At 47.9% G+C, this 18,904-nt stretch overlaps 1 protein-coding gene across 1 annotated transcript in view; it reads right to left on the bottom strand.

Moving 5' to 3' along the window:
- Galnt18 (polypeptide N-acetylgalactosaminyltransferase 18) overlaps positions 1–18,904 on the bottom strand; it is a 303,455-nt gene that overhangs the window by 133,549 nt on the left and 151,002 nt on the right. The window contains exon 2 of the mRNA XM_032892898.1: positions 11,247–11,439. Coding sequence (XP_032748789.1) covers positions 11,247–11,439 — 193 coding nt within the window. The remainder of the gene's footprint in view (positions 1–11,246; positions 11,440–18,904) is intronic.

The following is an 18,904-nucleotide window of genomic DNA, read 5'->3' as shown; positions in this document are numbered from 1 at the left end:
GCTCAGTCCCTGTCAGAACCAGATCATTTGTACAGTTTGGGCCATTCTGTACTCTAATTGGGCCAATGGATTAAGTCCCTCCATGATGCAAGTTCCTTATGTAGGATCCACACTGTTGCTTGACTGGACCAAGTGGATTTAAGTTCTGGGTGCCTGCCCTAGACTCCAGCTGACTTCTCCTGTGAGCCCAGCAGTCACCCTGTAGACTTTGCTCTCCCATGCACACTGCTGAGATGATCGAGTCTTATGGTTTGACTGAAATGCCCCCTCACAAGTTCATCTGTTGAATGCTTGGTCCCCAGTTGGCAGAGCACTGACTTTCAAAGATAAACTTAATCCTCACTGCCTTCTTCATGCTCTGCTTCCTGTCTGTCATGAAATGAATGTGGCTTCCTCCCCATACTCCAGTTGCCATGACTATGGGCTGAATCCTGTGAAATAAGAAGTCCAAACAAACCCCCACTTCTCCTGGGTAATTTTTGTTAGGTAGCTTGGTCACAGGTACGTAAAAGTAATAAGTTCATCTCGCACCTCATTCCTCTAGAATGAAGTCACCATATCCTCTGCTCCACATCTTATCAGGTAGGGTGTTTACCCAGAGGGTTAATCAGCTTACCACTGCTGTTCCAAACACATGCAGGATGTCAAGGGGAAGAGAGAAAAGGTATGTTTTGCTTCATGGTTCTAAGAGTTCAGAATTTAGTCATTTATCCCTGTTCCTTCACAGCAGTGTTCAGAGAGGAGTCTCATGGTTGACAGGAAGTGTGGTTTAAATATGCTTGACCCACAGGAAGTGGCACTATTAACAGGTGTGGCATTATTGGAGGAGGTGTGGCCTTGTTAGAGGACGTATGTCACTGTGGGGATGGACTTTGAGGCTTTTATGTTCAGCCTCCACCCAATGTGGAAGAGAACCTACACCTGGCTGCCTACAGATCAAGATATAGAAAGGACTCTTGGCTCCTCTGTCTGCATGCTGCCATGTTTCCTGCTATAATAATAATGGGCTGATCCTCTGAAACTGTAAGCCAGGCCCAATTAAATGCTGTCCTTTATAAGAGTCGCCTTGGTCACAATGTCTCTTCACAGCAATAAAGCCCTAAGGCAGGAGTCTGTACCAATAACCTAACTTCCTTCTGCTAGGTCCTACCCTGAGGGCTTTACTACTTTCTAATAGCACCAGGAGCTGGTCATTAAACCTTCAACACATGAACCTTTGACAGCATGGGTTACACACAAATTATAGCTCAGCCATCCTCCCAACCGCCCTGATAGCTGTCTCTGTCCCCCTGCCCCCTTTGCTTCTGTGGTGAAGGGCATGAGGATTGTAATGCAAAGACACCACATGAATGTCACTACTTGTCCTTTTTAAAGGACACTTAACTGTGTAACACCCTGACTTTTCTTTGGAAGAGGCACTTTCCCCTGTAAAATTAAGCCATAAAAGTTACCTTTTGATTTTCACTCTTGCTCAATGTCAAGCTGTTCCCCACTAGAGATAAAAACAAGGTGTAGTAGAGGAGGAGTGTTGGGACTGTCTAATAAGCTGAATTGATGGTCCCGATAAACTCCACTCTATTGATCTCTGCACACAAAAAGAGATGCAGGGACAAGAGACAAGACAACTTAGGGAGCTTCTCTGAAGATTTATATCCAGATTGTTTTGAGTCATCCCGAGACAAATTTCTACCAAGAATTTTGGTGTCGTTATCTATGAGAGGAATAGAAGCAGTAGACCACTGTATGAGACCATGTCCAGCTCTTGGACAGCAGATGAGGAAATCAGTCCTTGTGTCCTACAACTGGGAAATCCCATGTTGGATTGGCAGCCTCGGCCCTTTCTTTGATCTCTGCAAATGGACAAGAACATTGCCTATAAGATGATCCATGGGCCAGTTTGAGCTGCCAGGAAGGAGGATGGAACACGCCATTTTCAGAATGAGCCCAAAGGAGACTGCCAATGAACTTTGGGGGCAGGGCTTCTGTGCCAGAGTTCTGGGAGTGCAACAAAGGGTCCGACCTGAGAAGATGACACTGGAGTACTCCCTGTGGGAGGTTGTCCTGGCCACTCTTCCCAAACTTCTCCCGGAGATCCTCCATTCTTAGTTATGATCAGACAATGCTGTTGATATCAGTTGTTAGCTACCCAGAGCATGGACCCAGGAGACCTCATAGTCCTCAAGACACCTGTTGGCTCTCCATGACTACTATTAGTCCTAGAGGGTACTGATGTCCTTATACCAACCTTTAATCTCCGTGTACCCACATAGCATCTGTGGTGTTTCTGTAACCTCACTTTGGCACACTTCTAGCTTTTAGCATTTGCAGATCATATTGACACTCAACATCTCTTAGCTCCCAGGAGATTGGACTCAAGGAGACCCAAGGATGAGGTAATGTGAGGATTCTCACTGACAGAAGAAAAGTCGAGACTGTCCCTCCCTCTGGCTGGCATACACATTGCTACAACCTTCAGAGCTTAGAAATTCCCACACTTTTTACCACTTCTCCCCAAACTCTACAGAGAATCCCTGGATGTAACAGCAGTAATGAGCATTTGCTTCGTGCCACAAGGCATGCTTTTGTTCTTTTCTACCCAACAGTTATCAGTACCAGTCAGTATCTTTATCTCCAAAGCAGATGAAGGAAATGCAGTTGAGGTGGGAAATTATCCTCCAGGGCTTGATTAAGCCTAGGCTCCTCTGACTGCTAACCCCTGCCCCATGAAGATGCCTACCTTCCTTACTGTGCCTCTAGAAGTGTGTCCAGGGAGACAGTGGTGTTGTGTTACTGATAGCATGAAAGCCTGCTAAGAAGCCTTGTTCCTAAGCTGCCAATTCTGCATTAGAACTAAAGAGAGAATGTTATGTGTGGCTGGAAGGTACGGGGCAGTGTGTTAAAGATTTCCGAGCATGGAGGCTTGAGATTATCTCCCAGTTACATTATTGCCTTTAAGATAAGCAGTCCCAGGTACGTTTGTATAAAGGTTACAGTGTCTTCTGCCCTCCCTTCCACATTATCATTTGGTCTATAACTGAGGGGAGCAGTGGCTGATTCCTAAGCCCCACATAGTAATCACTAGGCCTAATTTAGATCTATGAGGCAATCTTGCTGGGACCTATTTTATGACTTTTCCCAGGAGAACATAAACAACATAGGGCACCAACAACAGACCATGGTAACAATTCTGCTCCAGTCTATCTCAGTGAACCAGAGTTGATTGGGGCTTGCATGAATGTGGGTGACTCAAAGGCAGCTGAGTGGCCAAAAGACCATTCCAGTGTGGGTGAAGACAACTTTCAGGCAGCATTACCAAAGAAATTCCGTCCCTGTGAAGTGTCCTCTGCTCATCTGACCTTGGGGAGGAGGCTTGTGACTCTTGCAGCTTTAGTGAGTTGGGAGAGCTTCTCCCGTCCATCCAGAAGGGAAGGTTTCAATTTGGAGGAAATGTTAATAACTATCCAATTGGAGTACCTAGTCAGATTTGATGATATTGAAGAGCCCAGGAAGCCTATGATGGGTTTTCTTGTGGGAACCTTGAATGTGAATACTCTAAGAAAGCAGCAACATAAGCTCAGGGCAGGATGCAGAACATCGACAGTGACTGCTGTTGTGGAGATGAATTAGTAGTAGAGATGTAGAAAAATGGAAAAAAGAGAAATGGAGCTACCTGGGTATCCTCACATCCACAGCCTTTTGGCTTCTACACATAAAAGGGTGTGTCTTCAGCACCTACAAAGAAATCACCCCCATTCTCCATCTCCACCCAGAATTTCCTGGTTGAAATCATTCCAATCCCTTGATGCCCTCATTTCGATCCCATGATGCCTTAGATTTCGTTTTCATTTATTGTTGCTGTTTGTTTGTTTGCTTTCATGCCACAGGATGCTACTGCAATGCATATCTCTATGTGACTGTGGCACATTCTCGGATGTAAGCCACACAAAGTCAGGACTTGACTGCACACCGGGAATGCACAGCACCTGGCTCAGTGTGCAGTAGGGCAATTCTCAGAAAGCACAGTGACTGGCAACAGACTCCTGAAGGAAAACTCAAAATTCATGAACAAGAGAACATATCTGGCTATGAGTGTTGTACGGTGCGAACACCATCAAGACAAGACAGACTGGAGTCAGCTTGCATAATCCTTCCTGCTCAACGGTAACAAAATTCCATCATGCAACGAGAGTACCATTGCAGGGTACTTAGCATAAACAGGCTTTCAGAGACTGGTCCAGATGTGAACAAGGACAATGGCATCTGGAACCCTGGAGTTCCAGCCATCAGTACAGTGAGAAGAATGGTCCAGGCCTAGTCTATAGACAGAATGGAGCTTAGGAACTGCTATGGAGTGAGCTGCTGAGCACACATGATCATCAACACTCGGCTTCTCCCAGAGGCAGAAGTGTAATGAACATCCTTTCTGGTGATTTTATCAATGTAGACAAAGGATCTGCCAGGCAGATAAGAGGAGATAAACAAGAGAGCCATCAGTTTTGGTGTAAACATTACCAGGGCAGAAGGAAGCTTGATTGTTCCCCGAGTATCTGAGTGATCTGGAGAATATAGGATCTGGAGAATATGGGTCTTAAGTGTACAGTTGCTCAGACATCAAAAGTAGCAGGCTCTAGTGGAAAGTTACATTAGGTGGCTCTGATTGGTAGGTCTGTGGGTGAGCAGGCCAGACCTGTGGTAACTAGGGCCAAGGAATGCAAGGCACAGCAGGAATGCCAGGGCAGGAGAAAATGGGAACTTTAGATCCACTGAGGGTGGGGAATGAAGGTTCTCTAAATCTACCTGGATAGGGCAAAGTGGACCCCCTCATTCTTCCAGGGAGAGGGGAGGATGTCTTCTGGATCTGCTGGGGCAGGACAAAGTGGGTCTTCTACATCTTCAGGGACAGGGGACAGAGTCACCTAGATCTTTTGGAGATAGCAGAAGAGGTATTGCATAGAGCAGAAGGAGCACCACCAAATCTGTGGGAAAAGAAAGATCCCTGGATCTACAAAGTATGGCAGGGTCCCTAGGTCTGTCAGGGAAGGCCAGATGCCAAGGACATTAAGACCTCTTTGCTGCCCAGCCAAGTCCAGCTTGGGCTCAACCTTTTATCTTCTGGTCTCCGGGGATATGGAACAAGTCTTTCCTAGGGACTGCAGTGTGATGTTTTCCAGCGTGCCTATCCAGACCTGTTCTCATATGCTGCCAGAACATTTCTTCACCCCATGTCCCACTGTCCACATGGTCCTCCAGGTGGCCAAGTTAAGATCATACTGCTTTTTCTTTGCCTTGCCCTATAAGTCAACTCATAAATTACAAGCTCAGACAACAAGAGCAACTGCATGCCTGGAGATGTGCTCCAGACCCCAGATATATTTCAATCTTTGTCTTGCTCTCTCAAAATGAGCAGATTCCTATCTGAAAATAAAAACAGAGAGGCTACTGGAACTTACTGGGGTTCAACTCAACTTTCGGCCAAGAGACCTGGCTTTGGAGTCCAAAGAAGCAGGTCTAGCTGCTAATCTATAAACTATACAGAAGCATTACCAGTCATATAGCACAGTGTCTCCCCCAGAGTGGCACCTATGTCCCTTACAATCTATTTCTGCAGATAGGGCCCAAAAGCAAAGGAGGACAACATTGTCCTCTTCCTATTGCACCACATCACATATTAGCTTGAGACTACAGCTCCTTCAAGATCAACTAATCACACTCTTGGCCCACAATGAGCTTAACATTTTGAAGAGACAGATGTTCCCAGAGTGCTTCAGTTAGGGAGCCATCTTTCCAGTCATATTTATCCTGTGAACATTTCCAACATGGGCAGCACAATCTTTACAAAGAGTCTTTATTTCATCTCCTGTACTGTGGCTGCTTCTTGCTGCACTTATATTTCACAGACCTCTGCTTCTCCAGAGCCAAGATCCTGAGTCAGAGAAGCTCCCTTGGGCAGGGTAGGAGTAGGGATGAGGTCATGTCCTGAAGTCCTGAGAACCCATAAAGATACTACCTCTGCCAGAGAGTACCTGTATAGACTTGAGCAGGGTCCTTTGTGTATGTGTGCATGTGCACATGTTGTGTCTTTTGTGTGTGTGTGTGTGTGTGTGTGTGTGTGTGTGTGTGTGTATACTGATACCCATGTATACACATGTACATGGAGATCAGAGGTCATTGGAGTAGGGGAAAATTCCATCCCTGTTAACCTTGGCTTTGTGAGACAATCTATCCTAATTGCATTTCTGTTGCTGGGATACAAAGTGTACTGATGATAAGCAACCTAGGAGAAGGAAAAGGGTTTACTTAGCTCATGATTTCAAGTTACAGATCATTGTTTCAGGGAAGTCAAGGCAGAAATGCAAGCAGCCCATCACATCACATCCCCAGTCAAGAGTGACTAGAGAATAATCACACATTTCTTTGCTTTCATCTTGCCTTCTCCTGTCTCATACAGTTTAGGACTCTGTTCATTAATGAATAGAGCTGGCCACAGTGGACTTGCTACTTGATGTGTCTTCCTTCATCAATTAACAATCAAGATGAATTCCCCATGGACCAACTTGTTCTACATAATTCCTCAAGTGAAACTCTCTTCCCAGGTAATTCTGGGTTGGGTCAAGTTACCTGTTAAAAATAACACAGGGTCTCTCACTTCTTCTACATGGAATTCACCAAGTAGACCAGGCTGGCTGGCCAGCAAGCCTCAAGATCTGCCTGTCTCCCCAGTGCTATGACTGCAAACACACACCAGCATAGCAGGTTTTTGATGTTATTTCTGGGGATCGGACTCAAGTCCTCATGCACTTTATCAAGTTAGTCTTTCCCTAACCCAAACAGATTTCTTAGCCTTGTAAGGTTTAGTATTCTCCCCCATGAAATGGAATGATAACAACTGCCTAAAAGGGTCATGGGAATCAAGCTGTAGAGAAAGCATACACATGGTCCAGGACACAGCACAGGTGCTAACTGCAGTCCATCAGCTCAGGGGCCACAACACCAACAATGCTGCCCTACTGTCCAGATTCATACCCCAGTTTCCAACTCGGAGTCCCCTCCTCCCTTAGGACCATTGCGTGCTCCCCAGGGTCTTACTGCTTGACCTCTTCTCTGCTATCAATCCATTCCATCCCTATTCTTCCTTGCTCTGGACTTGGGCTCTGGGGTTCCAATGTGAATCTATCTCAGTTGCTTTCATTGAGAGTTGTACAAAATTGTCCCACCCTCTAAAAACCAACCTCTAATGCTCCAACCCAGGGTCTAACATCTGTCAACCCAAAGCCGGTGTACCCTACTTCCTGGGAGGGAGGTACATAGACCTCAGAGGGCACTGGAGAGAAAGAACTCAAGTGTCTGAGGATCCACCAGCAAAACTCAGGAAGTAGCCACTGCCCAGTGCTCTGCCCTGAGCTACCTTGGAGGCAGGCCATAGGATTGGTTGCCTTGGCAACTGGCAGGCTTGGTGCTGGAAGCCTTTTGCTCATATCCACAGCACCCCTTAGGGCAGGCACTTGCCCTTAGACTGCTCTATGGCCACTGTTTGGAAATAACAAACAGAGAGTGAGGAAGGAATGCAGTCTGTTCCGGCAGCACAGGGAGGCAAGGCCAGGGATGTGCTAGCACCTTACCTGCTGTCACTGGGATCCCGCCTGTCCTCACTGTCCTCAAGTGGCCATTGCCTTAACTCTTCATGGCTCTCCTTCCCAACCACTGCCATACCCATCTTTTCAGTGACCTTCCCTGTCTTCTTCTTCCTCAGGAACAAAGGATTCCCCAATCTCTTCTCAGCTTCAGTTTATTGACACGTTGATACAATCAGTCACAGAGACATCCAATGTGCAGGCTGATTGATATATATGTGTGCTTCTGGTTTGCTTTTTCTTTTCTGGATTTGCCCCCAGCTTATCTTGGGGTTCAGTGGCAAAAAATGAAGAATTTAGACCTTAGACACAGGATAGAGGCCATATTGAAGACCTCACATCTGGTCAGTGCCAATGAGGACCAGCTAAACAGAAATGAGGTGTCTTCCCTCCTGAGCCACCAGCTTTTTTCAACCCAGAAAAGGAGCAAGGAAGCCACTGTCCAGACCTCAAGCCTCACACGTGGTGCCCTTTAGTAGTGTGCTGTCTCCTTTAGTGGCCCATTGGCCTGCTATGTTCCTTAAGAGTCTGATGTAGTTTGATTTCCCCTGAGGCTATTGGGAGAGAAAGTGTCTCTTGACAGGGGAGGTGGAGGAAGCTTCTATCATTTCTGTCTTTTGTCTTTCCTTCCCTCCAGGAGGCATCAGAGGTAGTGAAGGGAGTCTCCTGCAGTTGTCACCTGCCAGGCCACCTCCTTGCCTCAGAGGTCAAATAAGGCAAGGCTTCATGGGCTATCCAAGAAGCCATCAGAATGGTTCTTCCCTAAGGGCACTAGGACATCCTCAGCAAGTTCTCCAGCAACCCACTTTGTCCTGTACTGCCTCTTGTCTGGACTCCCACTTCAGAATGCTCCAGGAGCTTGGTCTGTCTTCTGCTTTACTAGTGTCTAATAGAAACTCCATGTTCAATAAATGTTCACTGAATGAAGAAATTCATGAAACCCAGGGACCACCTGAATGGACTCTTTTTCATTTTGATTGTACTTTGTTCTGAGAACAGGCAGATGACAAGGGTTGGAATACACCTTTTATCCCCTAGAGACCAGCCAGAAGCAATGCATGGACCAGGGAAGCATACCACATGGGAAGTCTCTTTGGAGGCAGATGCTGTAGGCAATGGTTGTGAGCATTGGTAATGCATTGCTGTTTACTCAGTTTTCCTGAAATATAGATGCAGACCTTGCCCTCTCTAAAACTGGCCAGCCAATGCTTAGTGCGGTAGAAGGCAGTCCTTCTAGCCCCCCAACTGTGACACAATTGCCACCTTACACAGTGTAGCACAACAGTTACCTGGTCAATTTCTATTATCACTCAGCTTCCCACTTCAGCTCTAAGGACCTTGGGCAGCTCATGCAGTCTCTCTGTGCTTCCGTTCCCTCCTCTCCTCAATGGAGACTCAGTAACCAAGCTTCCTTCAGCAATGGGTTGTAGGAGTCTAGATCTCATGTAACCAGCACCAAACAATTGCCTACAAATGTGTGTGATGTATTTCTGAACACTTCACACAGAGAGCACCAATCTGTGGCTGCCTTGTTCTCCTTAAGCTCTTCTTGAACTTAGTGGTCCACCAATAACTGTCTTGGCCATGGATGAGTGAGAGCCAGCCAAGTTTATGTGCAAAAGGAACCTCCCATGCTAAATGCACCTGCACAGAGCCCTCTCTGAGGAGAGAAGTCCAGCGCTCACAGCCTCTGTTGGTGACTTGACTTCTCTGTCAAGAGAGATGACCTCACCCTCCATGGAAGGTGTGTGAGGTTCACAAACTGTACAGTGTAGTGGAGAGTGGTGGGCCTTCTCTTGTGATGAAGTCCTGGAGAAATGGCAGGATGCTGCCCATCCAGGGTCCCCTAGAGTTCCCCCTTCCTGCAAATCCCTCCAGAAAGGACAGCAGGAACAAGGTTTCTCTCAGGAGAGGTTGAGGGGCTCTGGGTCAGTTCTGAGCAGCACTGTACAGAGTCAAAGCAAACATAGCTGGGGGCTGCATTGTAGCCAGGATGTGGCACCCAGATGTGGGTCAAAGTTCAGTTGGACTAGTTATCCATCTCTAGAACCTCAGGCTTCATTCTTGCCCCTTGATTTACTTAACTCAGAGTGGAGTTCCTCTCTCCCTGCCCCCCCTTCTTTCTATTCTCCATAGGGCATTCCCCATGAAAGAGCTGTGGTTTTACTTAGCTTGCTATCTGGAGGGCGGGCTCTGTGGAGGCTGGCCTCCACCTCCAGGCCTTTTTAGCCCATGTTCTCTCCCTCCATTGCTGTAGATTACATGATAAGATCACGAGGGCAGAGGAGATGGTGCAGTCAAGAAGGGGTTTGCCATAAATGTGAGCACCCATGTTTGATCTCCCACTTTCATATACTGAAGCCAGCAAGAGCATTGCACATGTGCATCCTCAGAGCTGACGTAACAGAGGCAGGAGGATTCCTGGGCTTGTTAGCTGGTCACCCTAGCCTCCTAGCCCATAGACAAGGCATGTTCCGTTTCAAAATAATGAGGGAAGAACCCAAGGTATGATACCTAAGGTTGACCTATGACCTCCTTATCTACCCATATATACATTCTGCTGTGTACACATGTGCATGCATGTGCGCGCGCACACACACACACACACACACACACACACACACACACACACACTTCTCCCCCTTCATAGGTCCCCAGTTCTGAGATGACTATAGTTCAGCCATCTTCTCCTCAGGCCAGAGACAACTGTACTTGATTATATAGTATTCAGTCAGTGCTCAGTGAATGTTGATGGAGCTGGGTTGAAGTCCTCTCTCTTAGGCAGGGGTTGTCAACCTTTCTAGTGCTGCAGCCCCTTAACGCAGTTCCTCATGTCGTGGTGACGTCCAATCATAAAGTTATTTTTGCTACTTCATAACTAATTTTGCAACTGTTTTGAATCATAACGTAAATACCTGTCCAATGGTCTTAGACCACCCCTCTGAAAGGTCATTTAACCCCAAAGGGGTCATGACCCATAGGTTGAGAATTGTTCCTTTAAGAAGCTATACATTCTAAGCTCGGCTACAAAATCTTTTCAGAAAATCCCAAAGAGAAACTCACTATGGTTTGCATTTTTAAGAAACATTTAAATATGAGGAGGAAGTGGGGAATGATGGTGTGAGGAACTCACAAAAGTTAATGAGATTTCCTAACTGTGGTACGTGCCCAAGTTTTAATAATTATGAATAATAAAGACTCTGGTTGAACCTTAAAGAAATATCCTTGTGTAACAAAACAAAAGACCAAGACAGACAGACCTCTCTGCTGGGTGTAATGACTTGTTCACCCTGGAAGACAGATATATTTAAAAAAGAAAACTAATTTAAGGAAAAAAGTTGGAGCTAATTGCTTTAAAATGACAGATTAGTGGGGCTGCTAGATGGCTCTGGTGCCCTTAAGGGATAATTTGGATTATTAATCCCCAAAATCTCTAATGAAAGGAAGCCGTCCCCCTATTCTGCAGAGGGGAAATGGAGGCCGGAGGGAGCATAGGCCCTGGCTGAGATGGGAAAAGGATTCGCGATTGTGACCAGCCTCCCAGCCTGCACTCTGTTCCCAGCACCGTGAAGACCCAAGTCCACATAAACAAGAGCCCGGTCGCTGACTGCTCACCCACTGGGTCTGAGGTCTGGCAGGGGCCGGTCGAGGGGTAGCCGGTCACTGAGGTAGGCGTTGTAGCCATAGTACTGGAACTGCTTCAGGGCCACACGCCGGCCTTCGGGGCTGAGCTCCTGACCCCAGTGTGCAAACAGGGAGGAGTCCGTGAAGGGCTCAGCCTCTGCCTCCTCAGGCTTGGCAGGAGCCTCTGGGGAAAGAAGGGACAAGGAGTCAGTGGGTCAGAGCAGAACCCTGTATACACCATTACCAATCCCTTTCCCTTCCTCACACAGGCCTTCCCCAGTGACTGAGGAGAGGGGAATTTTCATGGTTCTCAAAGATTTATTCACCCATGAATCTATGGTGTCATCCGCCCAATAAGCATCACATTCAAGGATATAGAAATGGACCCAGCAGAGGCTGCCAAGAAGTTGATGGTTGTGAGCCTGACACGCCATGGCTCCATCACAGAACTGCAGCCTTTTCCAGTTTGTCTCTGCCAAGAATATTGGCCCAGTCTCCTAAGTGGGCCTCTGCCTCTTCCCAGCCTGCACTCCTGCCCTTCACCCCCTACAGTCCTGCTCCAGCCTAGATCCCGACCCCAGCTCTCTCTGCCCACCCACACAGGGACATTCGGACACCGGTAACAGCCGCCTGCCATACATCTTGGAACTTCTTTCAGGACTCCTGGTGGATTCAGGAGGCAGCCTGCTCCAGGGTCAAAGGCTGCTTGGGGTGGAGGGGTCCAGCATCCCCACAAGTTTTCCTACCTGGAAGACTAGCTTTTTGGGATTTGTATGGTCAGAGATTCCGATTCTGTTCCACCATACACCAGCTGTGAGGCCACAGTAATCACCAACCTCCCTAAACCAATGCCTGTCTCCTTCCAAAGAGAGATCACAGAGATCTGAGACCTGTGAGGACTGCATATAATAACGCACAGGACACTTAGATGAGTGTACGTCTCCAAGAGAACTCACACTGGGAAGGACGAGGAAGGCAGGAGGGGTTCTTTTGATCCCTCCTTGAGTCACAGACCTAGCACAGCTGAGAGGCCAAGACTTAAACTGGGGCCGATTGTCAGGAAAACCACTTAATGCAGTGACAGTAGGCAGAGATGTCCAGCCCAGTGGACATGCCCGCTATGTCATGAAGATATGGGGTGGTACCTGGGACTAGACAGAGACCTGAGGATGCAGAGGGAAGAACCAGGAGAGGCAGCTATAGGGCATCTGGTGGGTCCCCTCAGCTGTATGTAGCTAGTAGGTATGCAACACGGCCTAAAATCACAGGCTGGAGACAGGGCCAGGGTCCTCAGGTCTTCCAGGTTTGGGCACTTAGTGCTCCAGATGGCCACCTCCTCTTGAGGCACTAAGTCAACTAAGAGTTGATCTGGGAGGAGGGACTTTGCCTGGCCACAGAGGGTACCATCAAGCTCTCAGGCTCTCTGAACACACCAGAGGGCTTCGGAGGCAAGAAAATGGCATGGCCAGAAGTGTTCCCCAGTTGTCACAGAGTCAAAGGGACTTAGGGAGCCTGTGCTCCAGAAAGCAGACCCAAAAAAGATAACGCTGGGACAAGAGCAAGAGTAAGAGAGATGCATACAGGCACAGAGGATTCTCAGTTGCCTCTCAGGGAGTCAGCGTGAGGAACTTCTCCTTGGGGTCGCTGACCACCCACTAGGTTGGAGGTATAAGTCTTTAACATTAGCCCCAAATGCTTACTACTCTCATGAGCCAGGGCCCTTTCCTAAGCATGCGCCCACCTGACCCTCTTCAGAGAGACACAGAGAGCACTAGCTACATATCTGGGATCACAAGGAAGAATGCAGAAGAGCTGGGATGATTCCTTTCTGGGAGGCCCTCCCCGACCCTCACAGTTAAACCCCCACCTCCACACTGCATCTTATGACCTGTGTGTAGCAGCAGGCAGAGACCCACAGGTGAGTGATCTCAGTACCAGTGTTTGTTTGCTTGCTTGCTTATGTGCTTTTTAAGAGACATAAAAGAAAACAGATCCATCAAGAAGGTTAGGATCTATTGAGAGTTATGGTAAGACCAATGCATACATTTCTAAGGGGTTTTAGGATGTGGAAGCCAGCCCAATTACAGAACGTTGCATTCCAGCATAGGGTGTAACAGAGTGTTCTCCCCACAAGGCCTGCTTGTGTGATCTTGAAGGTCTTCGTTATCTCTGTAAAGACGGGTGACTTATTCTCTCGAATGGGGGGCAGTAAAATCTAAATCAGTGAGCCAACTGAATCATATAATATTTAAAAGAAATGGAGTTTTATTGCTCTCAAATGCCTAAATGGATATTACCAAGTAAAATGAGATCAGTTAATGAAAAAATTATGATTCGCAATTAGGCCTGTGTTGCATAATAATGTATTACAAACAGATTGAAGACAGAGGTTACGGCACTGTGTCCCTACCTTGTTACTTGGTATGGGTACAAATGACAGGCACCGTGAAACCAGCATGCTCTTAAAGATGAAGTAGGGGCCTGGGCGAGGGGGTAGTGATTCAGCTGATGAAGTGCTTGTTCTGCAAGCACAAGGGCTTGAATTTGATCCTAGTGTTTAAAAGGAGCTAGGGATGGTGGTCTGTGCTGGGGAGGCAGAGACAGGCAGACCCTTGGTGCTCACTGCCCTGGCAATCTAGTCTACCTAGTGAATTCCAGGACACTGAGGGACTGTTTCAAAAATACAAGGTAGATGGCACCTGAAGAGTGACACCCAACATTGTCCTCTGGTTACCACACATATGCAGGCACACCTGCACATACATGCACCCCATGTGCACATGCACACACACACACACACACACACACACACACACACAGCTAAGGAACCAAGGGAAGCAATATTTGTTTCATTCTTTATATTAAATATTAAGTTAGCATACAACATAGTGTGCTATATGAAGACATTTTAATACATATATATCAGTCTACTTTGTTATCTACCTGCCTCCCCCAGTGCCCTCCTCCATCATCCCTCCCCCTCCACCTCTTGCTGGATCGCTGCCTCCCTCAGCAGTCCATTGGTCTCTTGTGACACATGTATTCCAGTACCCTCTTCCCTCACAAGATCATTTCCTCCTTCTTCATGGCCCCCTTTCATGTCCTGTACCTGCACCTCACATATACATTTAGGTCCAGATTCAGCATTTGAGAGGAACACATCAGCTTTGTCTTTCTGAGTCTGGCTTATTTCACTTAACATAATGACCTCTAGTTCCATCCACTTTCTTGAATGTGTCATAATTTCATTGTACTTTATAGCTGCATAAAATTCGACCTCTCTCTCTCTCTCTCTCTCTCTCTCTCTCTCTCTCTCTCTCTCTCTCTCTCAGTGAATAGGGCAATAGTAGAAAATCCTTGAAGGAGCCAGAGGGGCCACTGCTTGCCTGCTAGGGACTCCCTGAATCTTTCTGGGGCAAAAGAGCAGTGGAGCCTACTGGCAGGTACAGTCTTGCAGCAGGGAAGGCCATGAAGAGGCTTGTGTGTGGTCAGTTCCTATCTAGTTCACCAAACCAGGAGCTATGTACCCTTATGCAGGTAACAGACATTTCTCAGGTGGATCCATGGAATGCAGTCACTGCTAGTCAATCATCCCTGTGTGTTAGGATGCCTTGGTAGGTCTCTCATGCCTGAGAATCATCTAACATTTCTCCCAGACACCAAGAACAGGACCCTACATAGAGCTGTTACCCTGGAAACGGAGACAGTGACAGAAGGAAGCCATATCTCCTCTTTCTCTTCTGTCCCTTCCTCCTTCCACCTCCACATTCTTTTCTCCTCTTCTCTCTTTTCCTCCTCTCCCCCATCTCTTTTGTTCCCTTTCTCTTCTCGCCTTACCCTAAAAAGCTCAGAATCAGAAGGAGCCCAGTAATGACTTCTAAACCTTCCACCTCCCAGAAGGTAGGTACAGAGGACAACATGGTGGGCAGATCCAGTGTCTCCAGAAAATTGAGCCAAGTTATCTTTGGGGGGTGTCCCATCAAACTAGGGTCACCAAGGCCTGGAGGAGGCAAGCTAGGCATGCCGTTTCCTTCCCAAGCCCAGCTCTTTAATGTGAATCTGTCCCATCTGAGTCCTCTCAGTCCCCCAGGGGCTTGCTACAGAGCGCTCCACAGCTCCTGGAGGACTCCCTGGGGGGACACTAGTCACCCACTGAAGGTGCTATTAATGTGTCTGTGTACGGCATTCTGAGCATTAATGGGAACTGAAAATGTCCTGGGGCTCATGTTTGACATTTCCAGGGACCCAGGGACCTGTCAACCCTGCTCATATCTCCAGAATGTCCTTCTGAGTCAGAAACTACCAGCTTTATCTTGGCTAGTGTCACCCAGAAGTGCCCCCAGGGACTCCTCTAATGCTGGGCCTCTGAGTCAGCATCCACCAACTCCATCTTGGCTAGGATCACCCAGAGGAGCCACTGGTGACTGCTTCCCTCTGACGCTGGGATTCTACATTCTGTGAGTCCTGCATACAAAACTTCTGAACTTCTTTATCAGTTAAAAAATGTTGGTGTTATTTTTAATTTAACGTCTTTGTGTATGTGCTTCTGAATGAAGATGGAGACCACTGGAAGACTCTGAGTGTCCTGTTATCTGTCTGCCTGACCCACTTGAGACAGGGTCCCTCATTGAACTTGGATCTGAGCTTCTGGCTGGCAAGCCCCAGCAGTCCAGTCCCTGCCTCTCACAGCATTGAGGTTATTAGTGTGCATGACCATAAGAGATTCCTTTTGTGGGTTCTAGGGGTCTGAACTCAGGTATTCATGTTTGCACAACAAGCGTTCTTAGTCCTGGAGCCATCTATCTCCTCAGTCCACAACACGTGTTGAAACAGCTTTATTGTGGGTAAGGCTGGTTGTTGAATAATGAAATATAAAGAAGAGGCAGACATCTTCTCCACGCTCATGGGACTTAGTGAAAGGGTAACATGGAAAATGTGATCAGTGCTCTGACACGCAACATGCCATCAGGTCCCTGGAGGGGAAGTGGGGGGTGGGAATGGTTTCCAAGATGTGAAAGTACTTGGGTTAGAGCCCAAAGAGAAAGGGAGAACCACAAGATCCCCTCGGGAAAGAGTCCAGAGGAGGGTACAGCAAGAGCCAAGATGAAGGATAAAATGTGGGGCTAAACCGAGGGGCAGATGCTCTGCTGTATGCAACAGGAAAGCAGATAGCGAGATGCAGCACTGGACACTAAGGAGCTTGGTGCAGAGCTCACTCGCTCACTCTTGATCACAGCCCCACCTGCATGTTGTACACCAGGACCCACTTAGGCAGCTCCTTAGTGGACCTGTGCTCATGCAGACTCGTTGGTAAGCTGTAGTCATACCTTCACAGGGCAAAGGGCTGATGCTCAAATTCTCTCTGGGTATCCTTCCTCTCCCCACTGCCTTGGGCTCTCTCTCAGAAGCCTTCAAACCCCTTGACCCAGTTGCAATATGGATGCATGTCTGGCCCAGTTGGGAGCCCCTGGGTCCTGCTCTATGCCAAGCCTGCCCCTCTATATGTATTAATGGTGCTTGTGCTTCAGCAGGATCTTGGCAAGCATGTACATTGTCTGCTTGCTTCTTGAGACAGGGTTTCGCCAAGCAGCTCTGGGTAGCTTGACACTCCAGATCCTCCTGCCTCAGTCTTCCAAATGTTGGGATTCCAGGCATGCGCCATCACACACAACAGCAAGCATACTTTGAGTATCACTCTGCTCCTTCAATCCCTTCATACACAGGCCCCTGTGAACAGAACGATAGGATTATGGAGTACTTTCTTAGCTCATCAGTGCATCCATGGTAATGCTCCGTCCTCTCCGTACATGTCCTGTTTTCCAGAAAGTTCCGGATGTTACGGCACATCCAGGACATGCTATAATACTGTCTCAGAGCTACACCCACAGAGCCTGTCACCCACAAACAAGAGTGGAGCCTTGCAGATGCATCCTAACCACCTCCACACTGATTCTATGAGGCAAGAGAGAAGTGGGGAAGGGAAGCGTTTGCAAAGCTTTGAGCCTAGGGTAATCTGCCAAGCACCAAGAACACAGGAGGATGTCTTGCTGAGCCTTTTGAAGCTGGCTTTGCACTGAGGCCCTGGCAGTGCTGAAACTCCGGGACAGAGTAACGAGATTGGATCTCAGAGTGACGTGATACATACCTTGAAGAGCTGCCCAACCCTGACCTCTCCTGCCTATACTTTTTCTCCAAGACTGCATCCCTAGAGACACTCAGGGTGGGAAGCCAAGACATTTTCCAGCTCTTGCCATCCATAGTGACAGAACTTGTAGCCCAAACCTCCTATAAGTAGAATCGATATCCATCTCTGCAGCTTGGAGGCTGGCACAGGGGTCACAGTGCGTCATTGAAGGTCAGAGTGGTTTGGGGTTGGACAGTGCAGCTGAAGAGACAGACAAAGCCACCAAGTGCACACCAGTTGCCACCCAGACTGGACTGCATGCTCTCATTCTGTGTGCTTTTGCTCAATTATCTGTATCTCTCTCACAAGCAGAGAAGTCACTCCTATGGCTTTGAGAGTCAGTGAGCAGTGTCCCAGCTTTGCCCAGTGGTCAAATCCATTGCTGTTTCTATTCATCTGAAGACCCTGTTCAGAGATGTGGCCTTTGGGGACTGGGTTACAAGATCCAGACCCAGGAGCTACAGGTGGCCCAAATCCTGAGGACACACTTCCCCATACACCAAGCCCTTGCATCTGAAGCTCAACTGGAGGACATATGGTGTCCCGTCTCCTCATCCTTATCCTAGACTCTTGAGACACTTCTCTCTGCCGTCCTGAGCCTGTTGTTCACAACACCTGAGCGAGACCTAAAGACCACTCAAATCTTTGTTTCTTTCCCCCGTGAATGGGAGCTACTTGCCACGGTGCTGTGACCTCAGATTTCAGAAAGATCAAATCTGGGCTGGAGAGGTGGCTCAGTGGTCAAGAACACATTTTCATCTTCCAGAAGACCTAAGCTCGGTTCCCAGCATCTATATTGGGTGGCTCGCAAATGTCTCTAACTCCAGCTCCAGGAGATCTGATGCCCTCTTCTGTGAGCACACATGTGACATATGCTCACACAGACACAAAAACGCCACCTGCACCCCATAGGTGAACGCTAAGCATCAACTAAAGGCAAAGATGACCCTGGGCATCTTGGGTATAAGTCTCGAAGCAGGTTTTCATTTCCTCTCCTCTCTGTTTTTAAAGAACTCTCCTGCGATGTAATCTACATACACAATGTTCATCCTGCTTAACGTCTAATTCAAGGACTCTTTTAGAAAATGTCTTCAGCAGTTCCTAAGCTGCCTCTATGAATGCCTTATTTGGGATTAACTGAGCACGGGGACCCTGATGGAGGAGTTAGAGAAAAGACTGAAGGAGCTGAGGGGTTTGCAACCCCATAGGAAGAACAACAATATCAACCAACCAGACTCCACCAGAGCTCCCAGGGTCTAAACCACCAACCAAAGAATACACATGGAGGGACCCATGGCTCTAGCCGCATATGTAGCAGAGGATGGCCTTGTCAGGCATCAGTGAGAGGAGAGGCCCTTGATCCTGTGAAGGCTTGCTGGGGTGTTGAGGGGGGGGGGGGTGGGTGGGGGTGGGAGCATCTTCATAGAAGCGGAGGAGAGGGGGAGGGGTTGGGAGAGGGGGAAAG

This window comes from Rattus rattus, chromosome 2 (genome assembly GCF_011064425.1).
Source record: "Rattus rattus isolate New Zealand chromosome 2, Rrattus_CSIRO_v1, whole genome shotgun sequence".
Lineage (NCBI taxonomy): Eukaryota > Metazoa > Chordata > Mammalia > Rodentia > Muridae > Rattus > Rattus rattus.
The sequence above is the reverse complement of the archived record's forward strand: the minus strand, read 5'-3'. Positions and strand labels throughout refer to the sequence as shown.